Below are 19701 nucleotides of genomic sequence, written 5' to 3' on the forward strand. Positions count from 1 at the left end.
ACAGTGACAATCTGTGGATCGATTAGTTCGTCATTATGTCCTCGGTGATGAATATCAATAAATTCACTCTTAACCTACCGCACACTACACGACTTTTGGTCACACTACTAAGCGACTTTGGATCTGAAATAAACAAGCATGTTTAATCCGAAGCTATTATGATTTATATCGGATCCAAAGTCCGTTAGTCGTGCGACCGAAAGTGGTATAGTGTGCGATGGCCTTTAACAAAGCCACAGAACGGGGTTACCAACAGTGCCACTCCGTTTCGAGAAATGATAGAAATGATGTTGAATATGTACAAAAGAAATGGCAAATGATAATGATAGGATTATGATATGGTACTACAAGTTCGATGACATCAATTTTTTTTTTAAAGTCGACTGTTTTTAGTTAAATAAAGCAAGTCGTGTCTTGTATGCGTCTTTCTCCTGAAATAGGCCTAGTCCATGCAAATTAGGTTAAAGCTGATGGGAGACTTAAATAAGTGAAACATTTTTGCCTGAGCCGTCATAATCTATAGATGACCTGCGGGAGTTTCTGCGGAGCTTTTGGATTATAGTTATAAACTAATATAGGCCTGATAACTTGGAACCATCCATATTTTTAATGTCTTTGGCTGTTGTTGTTTTTAATCTTTGTGATATCGGAGTTAATTGTAGTAGATATTATGAACTCAGTTTGAATATTTCTCTTTAGATCGGGTGGAAACGGTTCTTTAACGGGTCCGTGTACTGTATAATCTGTAATTAAGAAGAACAGTCTGTGATCTTCGCAAACACATGCCCAGTGACAACTTTTCTGCGCAAGTATACCGTCATCGTTTTCCACAGTCAGAGACCACATGGAGAAATTGTCCTGATATCGGGAATGCTTTGTCTGTTATTTGAGATTTATTTGAGTTTGCAAAAATTTAGATTTCATCGTTGAAAACTTTTATTGTCGGCATGACCAGAAAGATTTTATCGAGGATAACAACTCCTCGTCCTCCTTCTCCCTCTGACCTTCTTCTTTCTTCTTCTTTCCTCTTCATCTCCACCTCCTTCTCCTCCTCTTTCTTTTCTCTTTCATTCTTCTCCTTCATCTTCTTCTCCCCTTTTTTTTCTCCTTGTCCTGAAATTTAACAGAATCAAGAATAACATTAAACAACAACTTGTTGCGTCATGATGAGATGATCGATGCATTATGAGTGCAATCATCTCAAAGCTCGTCCAATTATCGTGACTCTAGTTGATATTCATGTGCCTCGTGATTTAAAGTAATCTTGTATACCAGGAAAGGAGAGAAGTGGGACGAATACTGCTTACCGGAAGAGCAAACAATGTGTTACGGCACACAAAGCAAACGGAGGAAGCTGTTATCAGCGGTCAAGAGCGGACCGGCGATACATCGTGGTTTTAAGCCTTACGCAAGTATAAAAAGAGGGTTCTTGAGATATATGGAGAAAATAAAAGGTAAGAAACTTGAGTGGTGTTCAATTTACTTGAACTGGTGCGATTCGTATTTAATGAAGCTTACATACAAGAGATTTCATTTCTTCGTGAGCTCATTTGGTTTCTAACAACACTGTCAGTCAATTTCTGCCTGTGAAGATTTCGAGGTATATTGTAATGTGTATTATAGAAGCCGATTAAAAAATTACATTTTCTTCAAGTGAAGAAGTCCTGTAAGTGGATATCAAAATGGACGTTGGGAAAGTTCTCGCTCACGGTCAACCTAGTCTTGCCCGGTCGGCCGGCATCGTGTCTGTGCTCCGTTTCTTGCTCCATCTGACATCGAGGGTCAGACGTAATACCGTCGTGCTCGTTGCCGCCAGCATCGTCCTCGCCGTATTGGCGTCGTATCAACGTCTCGCGAAGTCGAGATACGGCCGCAGACGTCGGCGGCTACCACCAGGGCCGACCAACTATCCCTTCCTTGGTATCCTGCCGTTGTTAGGGTCGGAGAACCCGGGCAAGTCTGCGCTGGGGTTGTCGAAAAAGTACGGACCCGTCTTCTACGGTAAGCTTGGCAGTTTCCACGCCATCTTCCTGAACGACTACGAGAGCGTGAAGGAGGCCTTCGCCAAGTCCGGCGATGCCTTTAGCGACCGACCACGGCTGACGTCACTCGAAATATACGGGCAAGGTCGAGGTGGGTGAGCCCGGGATCGTTATCAATAATGATCATTCACTTTGTAAAGCAATAGAATGCATTTTGTGTTGTTTTATTTTGTTCTGTTTGGTATTGATAAGCGAAATGATTTACATAAGCTATTGTTTTTCAGTGGTATTACATGTATTCATATTACTCCTCGTTGTTATCATTGCTAACCACTTGATAACTTCAGGCATATAAAGAAATTGAGCTTACTAATAAGCATTGACAAAAGTTTACATTCATTTGCTAAGCACTTCATGTAAATATTTCATATTTGTACGCACCTGTGGGTGATACACCAAGTTTAGTTTGATAATATTTCCATTTTGACCTTTTTTCCATGCGACCGCCACTTTGCCTCTTTTGTCCTCATATTATCAACCAACCGTGCTGTTGTAACGGCGTATTCTTCAAACGGAAAAGAAAAAATGCGTGTGCTGCTTATCTGCCGATCGAGAGAACGTTACCAACGAGATTTCTTATTTGTTGGTTCAATTTTTCGTCTGTTTTTGTTTATTGTTGCTTACTTTGGTGCAAAGATTGAGTTTCCTCCAACTAAATGACGTTGTAAGTGCGAGGAAATGATAATTGTTGTCGAATCATACGTAACGTCTCTGTCTTGCATTCTTCAGGAGTTGCCTGCTGTCACTATGACAACCAATGGAAGGAGCAACGTCGCTTTCTGCTCAAGCTGCTTCGAAATCAGGGAATGGGACGAGCGGGAAATAGTTTGGAGGATCGCATCCTCACCGAAGCCTCCATCCTTGCCGATGCGGTGGCGGCCACCGGCGGAGAGAACTTTGACCCCAAACTTCTGATGACCAAGGCTGTGTCCAACATCATCTGCGGCCTCACGTTTGGCAAACGCTTCGACTACGACGACAACAAGTTCGAGCAGTTCATCAACGCTCTGGAGCGGGTATTTGAGCACGCGGACGTTGCCGGCGCCACGAACTACTTCTGGTTCATGAAGTACGTACCTTTCAGCGCCTGCCACAAACTAGACGACCTCGCGCGGAAACTAGAACGCGGATTATTCGCGCACGAGAGAGACGCGCACAAGAAAGTGTTCAACCCAGACGACTGCCGGGATATGATAGATTTCTTCCTGAAAGAAACGCGGGAAAACGAAGAGAAAGTAAGAGCTGGCGAGAAAGTTGTGACGGGTTTCAAAGAAGAGTACCTGCCCTCGCTAATCGGTGACATCTTCGCCGCCGGCACCGACACGACGGCTTGTAGCATGTATTGGCTGATGATACTTACCATCAAATACCCGAAGGTAACGTGGAGTGACGATTTTCAGTAATTGATGTTAGGAATCATTACAGACATCATGTAAAAGGATTGCAGAATTATCTGTACTTTTTTCTTTTGCTGCAACTATACATCATCCCAATGCTACCACGTCCGCTACTGCTACAACCATTGTTGCGTACAATAAATTAGTGTTACGAGTATACAAGAAGTAATTTCGGTATCATAACTGACGATTCTGGTGATGATAATGGTAATCTTTAGCATTATCAACATCATAAATAGCAAGTCTGTGATACAAGGTCATTACAATATTATGTCAGATACTTTTGCGTTACTATGAAATTGATTAATATGCCAATTACATTACTGACGATTACTCTCCAGGCAGGGACTACAAAATAGATGAATAATCAAAAGAATGGCGAATAAAGCCGACGATTAATGCATGTACTGCCACGTATGCAAACCTTACTGGATTCAAATCGTATGATGCAGATCTGTGTCAGTGAAAAAAAAAAATCACAGGCCTACTTGCTCTTGCCAAGACTTAAAGTGGTCATCTCAGTGTCTCGTAATTCTCGTCCGTGACTAATGATATTCCCGGTAATTCCTGATATTTAGATTACGTGTAGTTACATACCTTTATGTTCAATTGACGTCACACATCACGTTGCACCCACGTTTTCTAAATACGCTTAAAGACAGAGAGTAAACACAACCACTCGTCTATATCAATGCACAAAAATAAAGAAAAAAAAACCGAAATAAATTAAGAACACGAAACGATCATCTTTGTGATTTCATCAGAGGCAACGATTAACCTGAATAAGTTCTTTATCTCAAACTGCCATCAAACGAGTTGTTTCCGTGGGTGGGGTGCCGCCAGATAGCTGGTTTGCTATCTACTTAGGCTATATTTAAGCATTTTGAGCATATTTTTAGCCACTCTGTGGTCTATTTCTAGGATTGTTTCTATATTTAAAACCGCGAATTAGGCTAATCGATTGTGTTATCTTTTTGTGACGTACTTGCCCAAATCCCTATCAGATGTCCTTTTCGGGCGGGGTAGGGAGGGGTAACAAAATGGACACCATCAGGATGCCCAAGAACCGTTAATCTCTTGTTCACACCGAATAGCGATAAGAACTAGAAATGTACACAAATATATTTGCTGCATTCTTCCCGAGACTGTAAATAAGAATGATTAGTCTGGAGTCCTGGAAAATAGCCAAGGAGTTACTATGGTTAATGTAAACACAGATAGAAAAGTAACGGTAATGATACACCATACTTACAGAATCCACGTTAATTTGATTCATACATATATCAGACATGCCCTGATACATGTAATAATGTACACAAAGCTGATCAGAGTAGGACCTTAAAGTCACTACAACACAATGTGACGAAAACAAAAAGGAGCCATGTAGGTGTGTGTGTGTGTGGTGGGGCGGGGGTACCTTTGTTGAGGTCGCAGATTCCAACAAGAAATCTCCTCTTTACAAACGAGGACTTGTCCTTGAAGTGATGCTTTTCTCATTGTTGTTGTTGTTTTTAAATCGTGTAGTATCAGCTACGAGTCCAGGAGGAACTGGACAGGGTCGTTGGTCGTCATCGACTACCTCGTCAGTCCGATCGGTCTTCGTTACCTTTCGTCAATGCTTTTCTGGCCGAGACTCTCCGATTCGCCGCCGGAGGTCCTTTCGGTAAGCCTCGGTCGGCTTTCTTGAAGAGCTGTGAATACGACTTAAAGGCCCGAATTCACAAAGGTGGTACAAATGAAACCATGGTTTAAACCATGGACAAAAACCATGGAGCGCCAAGTGTCGCATGGAATATTTCGTTAAGAAATCAATCATTTCGTCGATGAAATAATTATTTTGTAACGAAATGACAAAATTTTGTAAGTAAATGAACATTTCGTCCACGAAATGATAATTTCGTTAACGAAACGGTCATTTTGTCGACGAAATGACCAATGTCGTAAAGAAATATTCCGTGCGACACTTGGCGCTCCATGGTTTTTGTCCATGGTTTAAACCATGGTTTCTTTTGTACCACCTTCGTGAATTCGGGCCAAAATGTACATCAGTGACAGGTGACATGAGACTAAAACTAATAATGATAATAATGATTATGATTCTAATGATTCAAAATAAAGAATAAGAATAATGATAATAACAATAATAGTAATAATAATAATAATAATAATGATAATGATAATAATAATAATAATAATAATAATAATAATAATAATAATAATAATAATAATAATAATAATGATAATAATAACAATGATAATAATGATGATAATAGTAGTAGAAGTAGTAGTAGTAGTAGTAGTAACACTACTACTAATAATAACACGAGATAACAATGAAAAAATGGGGCATCCAACGGAAGTTATTGTATACAGTTTATCTCGTTGTCGTCGATGCGGTAAAGAGAAAATTAGTCAAGAAGAGAGAGTAATAGGACAAAGAAAGAGGAAACGGAAGATAAAAAAGGTAGAGCAAGAAGGAAAATTCAGTTTTGATTATCAAGACTACAGACATAATGGCGAGCCGTTAATGATACGATGATATGAGCGAAACAGATGGGGGGAAATGGGAGTTAAAAAAAAAAAACAGATGTAGAAAAGAAATTTTTGAAAGAGAACCAAAAAAAAAAAAAAAAAAAGATAAAGGAGATGACATGTAATTAACTTGAGCCATTGCTGTGGCCGGACGCAGTTTTACCATAGCACGTATCAACAGTGGTCTGTGGGTGGGGAGAATCGTCTCAAAGGCACCCTAGTTTATTACCCTTTGAAACAACCAAACTGCATTAATTTGTGGCAAACGTTGATAACTTAACTCTAAGAAGGTCAGAGTCTTGAGTTTTCTCATTGTATGTTGTTATTTTTTTCTGGGTTCAGGCGTTCCACACGGAGCCGTGACCGATACTACTTTCCGGGGTTACGACGTACCTAAGGGTACCGTCATGGTCGCCAATCACTACGCCATCTTGTATGACCCGGAAGTCTTTCCCAACCCGGATGCCTTTGACCCGTGTCGCTTTCTAGATGAAGATGGAAACATTATCAAGAGCTTGGTGGACAGAACACACAGTCAGTTTGGCGTTGGTGAGTTATTTTACTATGTTTTTTCCCTTATTGTTTTTGCGCTTTCTCTTATTGATAAGATGCTTTGGTGTTTGTTTGTTTGTTTGTTTGTTTGTTTGTTTTTGTTTTTTTTGGGGGGGGGTTGTAATGTTTGTGTATGATTGTCTTTTCCTTTTAAGAAATTATATATTTCTTCTGGTTGGAATGTATGAACAGAAAATTCTCTGGTAGAATAAGGAAGGACCGATCAAGTAGCATCAGTAGCAATAGTAGAACTAACAGACGTAGCTGCGATAGTGATGATGCAAAGGTTGTAATAGTCATCGTAGTAGTAGCAATAGTCCTAAGAAGTGGTAAAATGAGGACCAGCAGCAGTTATAGTAGAAGCTGTAGAAGTGATATTTATGCACGATTATTATCACGTACCATCCTTTCTTTCGTCTCTGCTCTCACCAGGACGACGCGCGTGTGTCGGGGAGCAGCTCGCCCAAAGCGAACGGTTCATATTCTTCACGCACCTGCTGCATCAATTCAACTTTAGCGCCCCCAATGGTCCCGACTCGGTCAGTCTGAATTCGCATTTCGGCCTGAGTCGCTCTCCGTTTCCGTACGAACTGCGTGCAGAGAAAAGAGACATAGCCGTGATCATCGGGAAAGGCGATCAGGAGCCCGTCAGACAACGATGACCTCAACTCAACCTTCGGACCGGAAATCGAAGAAGACCACGTTGTATCATTTTTTTTTTTAATCTGAATGGTGTCATTGTTGTTTTTTGGTGATTTTTTTTTTTTTTTTTTTTTTTTGGGGGGGGGGGTTGTTGTTTGGACCTTATATTCATATTATCATCTGTTTATTTTCCCGCTTACACAAGTGCGGTGTAAATGTTGTAAGAGATTGAAATACGCATGGGAACCAGAACTCTATCGGATTTGCCCATGATGATACAAACATAACAAAGATGAGGAGACTATTAAAATATCCCCTCAACCTCCAGTGTACAACGTGGTTGTACATTGCCTCATGATAGTAAAGTCAGACGCTTCAAAACCTGCACAGCTGCGTCAATTGAATTCTTCGAAATATTTATTGTTTCAAAGGTTAGAATACTGGCTAACAATGCTGAATATGATCACAAGTTTGTGTGTCATATTCGTGGGTATGGCCTTATGGCTCAATAGAACTAATGTTTTTATATTGAAATGTGTGTGATATGGTGCTGTCTCACAATCCTTCGACATCTTTTCTTTTTATTAAAGTCTATGATGATATTGGAATTTCTGTGATTCATGCATAATTTATAAAAGGGGTACTTTTTATGCGTTTTCAGCTAAGTTTATTCTCATGCTATCACATGCTATCAATGTGACAATTATACCTATAATTATTCATTTAACAATCTATTTTATATGCTTGTATATGATACGTATATCATCTTCTGTATATAGATGCCAGTGTTAATATCTTCTTTATTCAGTCTTTGAAAATGAAGTTTATTCTATCTCTGAAATAGTCTCCAACCATTATTCATTTCATGACTTAATTTGTATGTAGAAGACGCGTTGTTTTAGCATTTTCAGTTCTTTACCCCCATATTCTATTGATATTTTGAATGAAAGGTACTGTGTGAATGTAAAAGAATGGGTGAGGGGTTAGATTATTAATTTGCTCCGTTTTCATAATTGGGGGAAAATTCAAATGAATTGAACAACGAAAATCTCACGAAAATCAATAAAGGATGTACTTTTCTACACAACCATTTATACAGTACTCATAATGCCCATCCCCTTACACACACGAGCGCGAATAATGCAGTGCCTTTTTTCCTCTCGGCGTGATAGCTGCTGCGGTGACATGACACCCAGAGGTATAAATAGGTGATGATGTCATCCCCTCTCCTGTCTCCATTCCGTTGCACATTAATTTTCACTAAATTTCCTCTTTTCTTTTTCGAGCCTGAAGTCAGAAATTGCAAAAAATGGAATCTTTTCACATCAAATTGTTGGGATATTTTCAGGTACAAACCAACTGGAGAGTAAATAAGGGATGGCATTTATTTAGTTTGTCTATACAATGTTGTTCAATACCTGTGTAGTGGTGGCGTGAGCAATGTCGTTTTTTTCGCGAAAAATAGATGAATAAAATAATTTGAGATTCTAGTAGAGGGATGACTTAATTATAAACTTCTAATTTCATGTCTTCTTCTGTTTTGTTTGTTTCGCTTTATTTTTCTCATTAAATCCAACTTGAATTGAGTCGTATTTTCATTATATTTTGCAGAGCACATGTGATGCTATTAATACTCCCCGCCATCTTACTCGTTTGTTTGTGTTTATCCCTGACTGCTGGGTGACAGCACAATACTCGTCTCTTTCGTTGTGTGTTGTTAATGGCAGTTCTGATAAAATTACTAACTCTGAATGGCCTGTCATAATAATGTCATTATTCCTGCACCTGGGTGACGGCTATAAACCAGAGATGATTGTCGTGCTCGCCAACATTCATTTTATTGGCGCAACAACTATATCCATACATTTCCATTGCAGTTGGAGGAGGCACATAAAACATCGACAATAAGTAACTGAATTCACAACACAAAATTTTATTTATTTATGCCATGTCCTTGATGCACTGTGAACTTTGTTTCATGGGGCCCAAGCAAACGGCTGTTGCCACTCGCCAAAATTGAATTTGTTCATACCATGCAATAAACAAAGACAGAACGACATCACAATAACATGATCATTATGATTCGCCGCAACCCACTCTCACATAACTCACTACCTAATATAGCACAGGCATCCATGCACTTTGTAACGACAAAACTGAAAGGTGGGAAGTACGGGCGCAGTAAGTCTGCGGCACCAGCAGCGTATAGTGACATCGATTGTTCCCGAGGTGAGGGTCCAGATCATTTTGGATTCCCGATCTACTCCTGATGCCGCAACAAAGTTATAATAAGGGTTACGCCTTTCCAACAAACGGGGACATCAAGAGCCCGATATCAGTACCAGTACTCTGCTTCCACATAATTTTTGGTTTATACATTTAAAATGAAAATAAATCTAAAAGATACTATCTTTATCAATTATGCATCAACGATGACATGTTTGTAGAACTTATATAGCTTTATTTAACAGTACTTCAAATACTGCATACGATATTGAAGAGACTGGTGACAGGACATCAATACAGTGTACGATGATTGGTCGAAAGTTTCTCATTCCCATGGCAACATGAATGAAACTTCTGTCCAGGAGATGTAGGCCTACGTTCTGATTGTTCTTCTGAAATACGTCGCGTGCATGCCCGTTGTTTCTATAATGTGTGTGTGTGTGTGCGCGCGTGGGCGTGTGTGAGTCTGTGTGAGTGTGTGTGTGTGCGTGTGTGTGCGTGTGTGCGTTTGTATAACAAATACATTCCATGACTATGGATGGAGAGGAGAGATAGAAAAAGACGGAGACAAAGACCCATATTCATATGTGTGTCACTGAGGTGGTTTGCAGTGAGAGTTTACTGATTATGTGTTCTTGTTGATCGCCATTGGTGATTAGTGCTGTATTTTGAAATGATGGTGACGTTTAATGTTACAGAAGAGAAACATGTAAACTCTAATATTTCCTCGAGGAAATCCACCCCAAAGATAAATAAACTTCAAAAGAAAGAGATAAATATTCCCTACAGAACAATACAAAAATGACAAAAATCGGATAAGAAATAAGGAAGATATGACATTTTGAAATTTCACATTTTTAAAAACATTTCTTGTCCAGTCCTTATGAATATTCAAATCAGATGTCATGTTGGCGATGTCATACTCTCACAATTTCTTATTCATTTCATATACAGAAATGACAAAAATCTCATATTTCATGACTTGTTACATTGGGCAAGCTGATACATTACGTCGCATTGAATCGAGTGCCGAGATTTTCATAGAACACTATATACGAGGCTATCTTTCTTATCATCATATCCATATTGCTCTTCACATTTCCTCCATTTCGTTCCTGTATAACGAAGACGTTAATTTTTTCACTTTACTAGTTTCTTAATACTTTTAACCGAACACTCTCCCGAAAACCCTTTGTTCCAGATCTCTTTTACTTGTTTTTTTTTTATAGTAATGGAGATGATGAAAAGTAAATTCACATGGCAAGAGAGATAAAAAGAATAGGTACCTACGTCAGGCATGATAGGACAGTGATTTATAACAGCAGCAACTGAACATCGGCATACATACGTACCATATCTCCCTATAAGGATTGCACTGGTAAACATGTTATCAGCTTTCGCAAACATCGATGATCCGAATGTTCCGCTCTGATTAGGAAGAAGACTGAGAGCGTTACACATTCTTTATAAACGCAATACAAATACGAGCAGCGGTTGTACACATTTCTCTTTATCTTCGCCGCGTAAATTATCTCCGTAACACTATTAGCAGATTAGCGCAAACATTCTTGCGGAATGTTTGATCCTTTCTCTATATTTATTGACATTGACACGGCTCTTTCTCCACACACGTTACTCCATTATAGGAGTGGCGAACCGGGGGAGGGGCTTGGAAGGTCCCCCACCCCACCCCACACACACACACACGTATACATATTCTTTTTTTCTTCCAGAAAAAAAAAATCTAGGAAAAAAATCAAAACGGGGAGGGGTTGGGGTGTTCTCATAAATTCTATCCAACAATGTACCAAGCGTAGTCCCGCTGCAAGCTTAATATGATACAATTTAGGATGTTGCTCAATACTTTTCAGCGGAAACAGATCTGAAACTTGGGGAATAGCTTTTGCTTGGGACAGGGGAAGTTGTAAGACTCCATCAGGTACACCTATTCTTCTGTATCGACACCAACACATCGAAACTCGATCATTTAGTGTATTTCTATCCCCCCCCCCCCACACAAAGAATACAAACGTGTTGATGAATCGATTATTAGAATATCACCACACAGGCCTCGAAAGATGGGGATTGCATATGGCGATTACGTATTGGTTACTGTACCGTTTGCAGGTGCAGACATATAATACACAAGAAGCTCATAACGTGACAGAATTGGTACTTGCTCGAGATTCGCCAGAGCGACCTCCTGCAGGATTAGAAGAGGTAGGCGAACAGAAGAAGGCGACTTCTAAAAAGTCGTCTGCAAAACAAACCGCCTCATTTCCGACAAGAAAGCAACTTCTTAAAAAGGTCCCCCATGCTGAAGGTATGAAGGCGAATTCTTAAAATTGCCCAGACAAGTCGCCTTCTTTAAGACGAGTAGACGAAATCTCAAAACCTGCCTATACAAGACGCCTTCTTTAGGACGAGAAGGACACTTCTCAAAAGCTGTCCATGAAAAGTGCTTCCCTCTTGGACCAGCAAAGGTGAGAAGACAATTTCTCGAAGTCTCCTAATTTGGGCGCCCCATTTTAGGACGAGACGGGCAAGAAGGCGACTTCTCCACTCTTTAAACAAGACTAAGTTTTCCAAATGTCCTAAGATCTATTAGCAAAATTTACCCCCGACTATTCTTAGTTTGATATGTCCAATGAAAATGTTTTTGCAAATCAAAAGAATATCAAAAGAATATCCTCTTCCTTTCTTTGAGAAAAGACATGATGAGATATCAAATGCAAGAAAGCAGTTCTAAGTTTCAACATCTATGTCTCGATGTGTAAAATTAGACGATGTTTGTATTTTGCTGCACGTCGGTATACTGTATAAAGGTTTGTTTGCGTAAAGACGGTCATTTCAAGGAAACGTGCATCTGAATGTTTAAAGATGTACATAGGTATCCGTCTGTCTATGTGTCAGTCTATTTATGTTTCTCAAACACATCCGTGATTGGTGAGACACTGACCGAGGTATCCAACCGCCTTGACATTAAAAATAAAACAAGTTAGATAAGGATTGCTATTTTTACCTATATATCAACAAGAATTGTCTATTTTTGTGTCTCTCTTTATCACACTAAACATATAGGCAAACATCAGTGAGTAGATGCTGTCGACTGGACGCTTTCATGGGCTTCGACTCGATCTAGGATATTTTTGATAACACCTCGTATTAATCCCTAACATAAACTAGACTTTGTTGACAGTCTCCAAAATCCGTATAAATACCACTTGGATTTGATTTGTCCCGTTATACGCAGCCAGCTGCTGTCATAAGTCAAGTGTGAAATACGGACAGTCGTCATACATTTCTGAGGTTGAATTTGACGTGGACGGCGAAATTTGACGAAATTACACAAAGAAAAAGGCAAAATGTTGGGCGCAACGCTTCAAAAGTCGAAGGGAGCATCCCCAGCTCACATCAAGTCAATGATTCTCTTCCTGAGGCGCATGGCGGTTGGCAACAGACGAACAGCTGTTCTCGTTGCCTTGTGCAGCGCCCTGCTCGCCATTCTCTCCTTTCGAGTCGGTGGTCGACGTCGCAATCGAAAGAGGCTTCCCCCGGGTCCGAGGGGGTGGCCAATCGTGGGCATGCTGCCGTACCTCGACAAGGATAATCCGGCACAGTCTATATGGGAGATGTCGAAGCAGTACGGTGTGGTCTTCTCCGGTCGCCTCGGTAGTCATCAGGCCGTCTTCCTCAACGACTACGACTCGATCAAGGAGGCATTCACGAGAAAGGACGACGCTTTCAACGACAGACCGAGGATAGCCATGTTCGAGCTCTACACAAAAGGACATGGTAATTATGATAATCATTATAGAAAATAGAATAAAAACTCGATGAATACGTAATTGTTTAGAAAATCATTCCTTTCCCTGTAGTGTTTCAGAGTATAAAATCATCTTTACTAGATACTTGATAATGACGTCCTACTGTGTTCATTGCTTGAGAAGAATATTAATAGAAACACACATGTGTACACAAATCTCTATCCATGTTGTGTTTATTTGTTGTATACAAACGGATAATCATCTAGCGATGTTATCGTCCTACGATCACAGGAATAGCCACATGTTACTATGACAACCACTGGAAGGAGCAACGTCGCTTTTGCCTGCGAGCGATGCGAAACTTCGGCGTGGGCAAGTCGGACGGACGCATGGAGAAAATCATCAGCTACGAGACCGCCCAGATGATCAAGGCTTTCTCTCAGAAGGGAGTCGCCTTTCAGGTGAAGCCCTACCTCGAAATGGCTTCCTGCAACGTCATCAGCTCCATGACCTTCGGCCAGCGGTTCTCCTACACGGAGAGGACCTTCCAGCAATTCCTCCACGCGCTCGACGAGATCTTCCACTTTGCGGACGTCGCCGGCGTGACCAACTACCTGGACTTCATGAAGTACGTGCCGTTCAGCGGCTACGGCGCGTTCGACGCCCGAGTCCGCGAGCTGGAGGCGGGATTGTTCACCAAGGAGCGCGACGGACACAAGGCCACCTTTGTGCCGACAGAGACGCGTGATCTCATCGACGCCTTCCTCCACGAGATCAGGAAGAAGAGAGAGGAAGGCGTGGAGGCCGACAAAACTGGGTTCAGCGACCAACACCTGCTCCATTTTATCGCTGACATGTTTGCAGCTGGAACGGACACAACAAGTAAGATATTTCAATCAGAAGGCAATTTCCGGATTTTTATGCGAATGAATTGACATTAGGTGTAACTTTGTATGAATAATTGTTGTGATGAGAAACGATATTACCACGTTATTTTATGCAATCTAGATTCATGCGGCGACGTGTATGTCTAGATGTAATAAGCGTGAATCGATTATAGAAAGTTTCAGAATTTAAAACATCTTGTCACCTTCCGGATAGCTTTTGGCAGGTAATAATTAATCCTCGACAAACAAACCTAAACAGCATACTACAAGAACAATGCAGTTAAGAGCAGAAAAAAAAATAATAATAAAGAAAAATAAAAATGATAAAAAAATACACGAAATGACACACAATAAAAACTAAAACGCTGAAACTTTTCGTGTTTTCTCCACCAGGTAACAGCATGCAGTGGGTTTTACTCCTCGCTGCCAAGTACGAGAAGGAGCAGCTTCGAGTTCAGGAAGAGCTGGATCACGTGGTGGGCAGGGACCGGATGCCGGCCGTAGCTGACATAAAGAACCTCCCGTATACAGTTGCCTTCCTCAGTGAAACAATGAGGTTCGGTGTTGGAGGTCCCTTTGGTAAGCATCAATTTTCATTCGTTCCATTCTTCCACTTATGTCACCAATGTCGACAGAATGTGCATTTTTCCCACTTAGTCTTCTCCCAGATTATTTGTTTCTATTTCTCATCTATATTCAGTTTGCTTCAATTTGCTAGCACTTCATCAGTTCAACCTAGGAGAGCATAGAAGTGCTGACGAATTGATTAGAAGTGACTTTTCTAAACTATCAATTTAAAGCGACATAGTATGTTTATATTCATATACACGTACATATGTATGTAGGGCCCCTACACATATATAGATTATTCACCTATACATAATCATATCATAATTGTATGTACAGATCTGTATAATGTAGTATATTCACCTTTTCTGTAGTGTTTTCCATTTTCCTATCTGCCTATAGGCCTATATGGTTTGCAAGGTCTTAATCATTCTCTCGTATTAAAGTGTCAGCTTTCCACACTATCCACTCATTCTTCTCTCTCCTTTCCGAACTTCTGTCACAGCTGTACCACATGCTGCAGTGAGGGATACCGTCTTCCGGGACTTCCTCATCCCAAAGGGAACTGTGATGGTTCCAAACATCATGGCCGTACTCATGGACCCGGAGATGTTTCCGGACCCGGGTGCATTCCGGCCGTCGAGATTTCTTGACGAAGCAGGCAACGTGAAGACACACCTGACAGACCGGGTCAACTCACAATTTGGAATAGGTGAGAACAAATCCATCTTTATAGTCACTATTGTTTTCTCCATTTTAGATTACAAATAGGAACAATATGCCAAGCTCTGTCTTTTGGGAGAGTTGCATCAGACAATCGAAGTAAAACAAATCACTGACCCTTATGTGATTGGGTGAATGCATGAATGAAACACTATGTACGCAGTTAAAATATTCAAAATATTTGTATGTCGTGACCATCGAAAATTCTTCATCCTTTGAATGACTTCAGGTACAAGTCATAACGTGTACTCGTAACTTAACGTATAACATACTGTCATGTTTATTCCTTGACGTGCAGTTTCGAAAATATCAGAAGCATCGTAGTAGTCAGTGTTTCTCCCAGGGCCATGCGCGACTAGTTTCCGAGAATAATAATCATTTTTTAACATCAATGAAAGCAATAAGGGCAAAGGAAACGATTTCAGTCGTTTTTACCGTACATCTGAATAGTTTTACCACTTTTATGAGCTGTTCATTTATAAAAGTAGTAATAATACGGAATATATTCTCTTAAATCTTGCCTTATACGTTTGGTATTCTTATTTTTTTTTCCTCTCCCTCAGGTCGGAGAATCTGCATTGGGGAGCACCTTGCCAAGTGTGAACGCTTTATTTTCCTCACCCACATACTGCACACCTTCACCCTATCAGGAACGAGTGGTCCCGATTCCCTGAGCCTCAAGTCCCGCGGAGGACTGACGAGAAATCCGGCGCCGTTCGAGCTCATCATGACGGAGAGGAGACCGAGCCCGGCGACGGCGAAGAAGGCTCACGGACTCTGATCGGCGCACGGCCTGATTTTGATGATGATGTCGTTGATGATGACGACGAAGATCCACAGCAATTGTATGGCGCCATATAATTATCTGTTATACTAATAGAAACATTCAAAGGCGCTGACTCCTCAAAGAGAGTTAACAATTGAATGCCTGTGAATTAATGTGACATGGAAAGAGGCAAAACACAAAAAAGCAAGCAAACAAACAAACAAACAAACAAACTTGTCCATGCAATGTGATGTGACGAACTGCAAGGAGATTTTGCCTTATCAGTTTTTTTCTTCATTTTTTTTCATGTTCGTTTCTTGTCTGTTGAAGGCTGCTGCTATATTCCAATAGGAACGTGGAGGTGTTCAAGCATCAGTAAAGCAGTCTGCGAAAGCGCACGACAGCAGAACAATAATCGCAAGGAAGGGGTGTAAAGGAAGAGTGGGAAAAGTGTGTGATTGTGTGTGTATGTGTGAGAGTGTACGTGCGTATGCAGGCAGGATATAACATGTGATCACAAAATAGTGACGTGATGTATCAACAATTTACAAAGGAGCTTCATCCGGATGCAAGCCGTGGATAGCAATTTGTATTCGTGTTTGTTTGTATGTTTGTTTGATCGTTTGTGTTATAGGATGTAAACGAAAGAATCCTTTTAGAAGCATGATTTTGCGCATTGTAAATACATGACTGTATTAATGTATATTATGAGAATATTATTTGTATATTATTGCCTTACACACGGACACACTGAATCGCGAATACATTCAGGAAGTCCAGTTTGAAAGACGTAATGTCTATTGAGTGACCTTCACAATGTACAGAACGTGTTTTGTAAGATTATCGATCCGGCTGATAAAAGATTAGGGCCTGGAAAAAACGAAAGAAAGAGAGATATTGAACTAGGAAGCGCAAATCGGAGCTATTTATATTGCAAGTTTAGATTTGCCCCTCCTTGGCAATGCAGAATCTTTTATCTTAATACCGTTGAGAATTTGGCTTATATCAGCTAATGCCAGCTCGAACTTCCCAACTTGTATGAGCGCGCCCGCGCACGGTGATACGGCTATGCACAACACGATAACGGTGGTGTCTTCATTCTGCTTGAGAAAAAACAAAACCAACAACAGATATTATTTAAGTCTCAGCACGTGCAATTCATGAGGAAACAGTTATTTTATAAGAATGCAACCAAAATCATGTTCTAAACATTTGCTACCCTTTATTTCTATCATTAAGGAGAAAATGTGGAAAAATAACCGTTCGGTTTACAGAAAAAATATGGTCAAAGTGAGGTTAACGATAAAGTTCTATCCTTCACATATATAGTGTTGTCGTGATGAGGTTTCGTTTATGATGTTAAAAAGAGCAAAATTTAAAAACGCAAAAATACGATTTGCTCTTTTAACCGAACTTGTTTTCATTGTTAGATCGGTCAGTGACGGTGGAATAGTGATAAGGACGTATATGTATATACTGTAAGTAGAGTGCTGTTAAAATTATATTATTTTCGTTTTCACCGCTGTATGCGAAAATAAACTTGTAAACAAAACAAAAAACGAGCTGATACAAGAGTGATGTTCTTGGAAGTCTGCTTTGCGAGCATTTGTGAGTACGATTGATGCATGATGACATGTAACATGATAAAAATCAAAGTATCAAAATATTTTACGCTTCCAGGTAAAGTCAGTTTGTACTGGTTTGTCTAGGGGGTTTAGTTTTTTGTACAAAGTTAACCCCACGGTATTTGAGTCACCATCACAGTTGTCTTACTCGGTGGGTATATGAATTGAATGTTTCATGTGCTTTTATCGGAACAGATTTTGAAATAAATGGGTTTCTCGTGAAAAAAAAAAAACCCGTTGTCACAGCAAGAATAAGCTTATGACATAAATGCAGTTAATCGTGTCGAAAGTTATCATGTTCGTAGTTTAGTCTTTTATTCACAAAGCACGTCAATGGGATACAACAGATCCTAAATGTATCATTAGTCTATACTGGTTTATATAAACTGAAAGTGTAATTCGAATCCATTTTTTGTTGACTTTATAATGAAAGAATGAAATCGGATCCATAAAATGGTTAGTTTCCCCCAAATTTGACATAAATTATCAAAGCAATCACAAAAATATAAAAGTTTAACATGTTTCGCCAAGAGAAGCCTATAATGATGGAAATCACAATAAATGTGAAATCTAAAGGGATAGTTTTGGATGAGGTAGGGATTCAGATTTTAACTTTTTGTGGGATAATTAGAAACTAAATGAAGATATGACAGATCACATAATTCTAGGAGAATTCAAAGTTTGCTAGATGAGAATTGGTTATAAAATGACTCAGATACTAAAAAAAAACCCCAAACCCAACAACAACAACAAAATGAAACAAAGTGGTCTCGATAAGGTGGGTCTCAGCTTTAATCAGGACCTCTTTGTTTTTGGATATCCCAGCCATTTCGAAACCGATTTTCATCAAGCTTTTAATTCTTCTTAGAATGGTATGTTCGTCATATTTCAAAAGAGGTTCTCATTATCTCACAAAAATTTGGAAACCTGGAAATCTCAACCAAAACTATACCATCACTTTTAATGATGTAGTGCCATTACCTCAGAATCATTTTATACGTTTGTCCATATCGAAGAATATATTAAAGAAAAGAATGTGCAACTGTTCGACAATGCAGCAAGTACAACCCCTTCCTCCATTAAAGTAATAATCACTTGTCAACGCAGTTCAAAACAGAAAATTTGTTTAAGATTCATAAGCAGGTCAATTTGGGGATTCTGCGTGGCGATGCTATCTTTACCTTATTTGATTTGCATGTGTGTATGACATGACATTGTGTTTGATATTTGTTTGATAAGTGTTTGATATGTGTGCTTGATATTGTGTTGATATGTTTTACATGTTTCTAATATGTGTTTGATATGATTGTGTTTGATAGGTGTTTAATACGTGTTTGATAAGTGATTGATATGTGTCTGATATGTGTTTGATATGTTTGATATGTATTTAATGTTTGCGACGGATATCACTGTTTCATGAAAACTAGTCTTTTAAAACTGTAAAATGCTATAAGTTTCGATTATTCATTGTTGTTATTGTTATCTTTATCATTATCATTATTATATTATATTATTGGTTTTAAAATTGTAATACTAGTAGTAGTATTTCATGTTTCATTCTGACGAAACGTTTGTCCATTCATTGGCTTGATTTAACTCTCTTTTTTTTTGCCAAAAAAACAAATCGAATATGGAGCATAATCATGATTCAATTTACATCTAAATTTGCTGAAAATCATTCATCCAATACAACTGACAGTCAGAAAAGCATCAATATCATACCAAATGCATCCGAATGGATTTTCGGATCGGTGATGGAGAGAAAAAAACAAACCACAAGAAAGACTCTATTCAAGACTAACTGCTATAGTGTTGCTATTCAATATACAAATGTAATATACCGACTCTCAACAGAAGTGCTCGATCCAAATGAGCTCCTTTAACAATCTTGTTGTTCACGTGATCTGGAGATGTGATGACTGATGCAATGATAGCCATATTTTATAGCTTTTAACATCCTGCGATGTTCAGCTTG

The 19701-nt window shown here is 39.6% G+C and overlaps 3 protein-coding genes across 4 annotated transcripts in view; 2 read left to right on the forward strand and 1 right to left on the reverse strand.

Moving 5' to 3' along the window:
- The window catches only part of LOC140227555 (large ribosomal subunit protein eL6-like), a 211089-nt gene that overhangs the window by 37266 nt on the left and 154122 nt on the right, over positions 1-19701 (reverse strand). The gene's annotated exons all lie outside the window — the stretch shown is intronic.
- Positions 1683-7185, forward strand: LOC140227607 (cytochrome P450 2J4-like). The gene is made up of 5 exons (XM_072308024.1): positions 1683-2133; positions 2772-3418; positions 4964-5102; positions 6314-6520; positions 6956-7185. Exons 1-5 carry the CDS (start codon positions 1683-1685, stop codon positions 7183-7185), a joined length of 1674 nt encoding a protein of 557 aa, XP_072164125.1.
- On the forward strand, positions 12757-16116 carry LOC140227608 (cytochrome P450 2C44-like). The gene is made up of 5 exons (XM_072308025.1): positions 12757-13186; positions 13450-14040; positions 14439-14624; positions 15118-15324; positions 15899-16116. The coding sequence occupies exons 1-5, from the start codon at positions 12757-12759 to the stop codon at positions 16114-16116; spliced, it is 1632 nt and encodes a 543-aa protein (XP_072164126.1).

This window comes from Diadema setosum, chromosome 4 (genome assembly GCF_964275005.1).
Source record: "Diadema setosum chromosome 4, eeDiaSeto1, whole genome shotgun sequence".
Classification (NCBI taxonomy): Eukaryota; Metazoa; Echinodermata; class Echinoidea; order Diadematoida; family Diadematidae; genus Diadema; species Diadema setosum.

Bases quoted from the DNA above. Each gene is read 5' to 3' on its own strand.
- LOC140227607 (XM_072308024.1), top strand. From the start codon at position 1,683: ATGGACGTTGGGAAAGTTCTCGCTCACGGTCAACCTAGTCTTGCCCGG. The intron at 3,419-4,963 runs GTAACGTGGAGT...TAAATCGTGTAG, and splicing joins TTACCATCAAATACCCGAAG to TATCAGCTACGAGTCCAGGA. The intron at 5,103-6,313 runs GTAAGCCTCGGT...TTCTGGGTTCAG, and splicing joins CGCCGCCGGAGGTCCTTTCG to GCGTTCCACACGGAGCCGTG.
- LOC140227608 (XM_072308025.1), top strand. From the start codon at position 12,757: ATGTTGGGCGCAACGCTTCAAAAGTCGAAGGGAGCATCCCCAGCTCAC. The intron at 14,625-15,117 runs GTAAGCATCAAT...CTTCTGTCACAG, and splicing joins CGGTGTTGGAGGTCCCTTTG to CTGTACCACATGCTGCAGTG. The intron at 15,325-15,898 runs GTGAGAACAAAT...CCTCTCCCTCAG, and splicing joins CAACTCACAATTTGGAATAG to GTCGGAGAATCTGCATTGGG.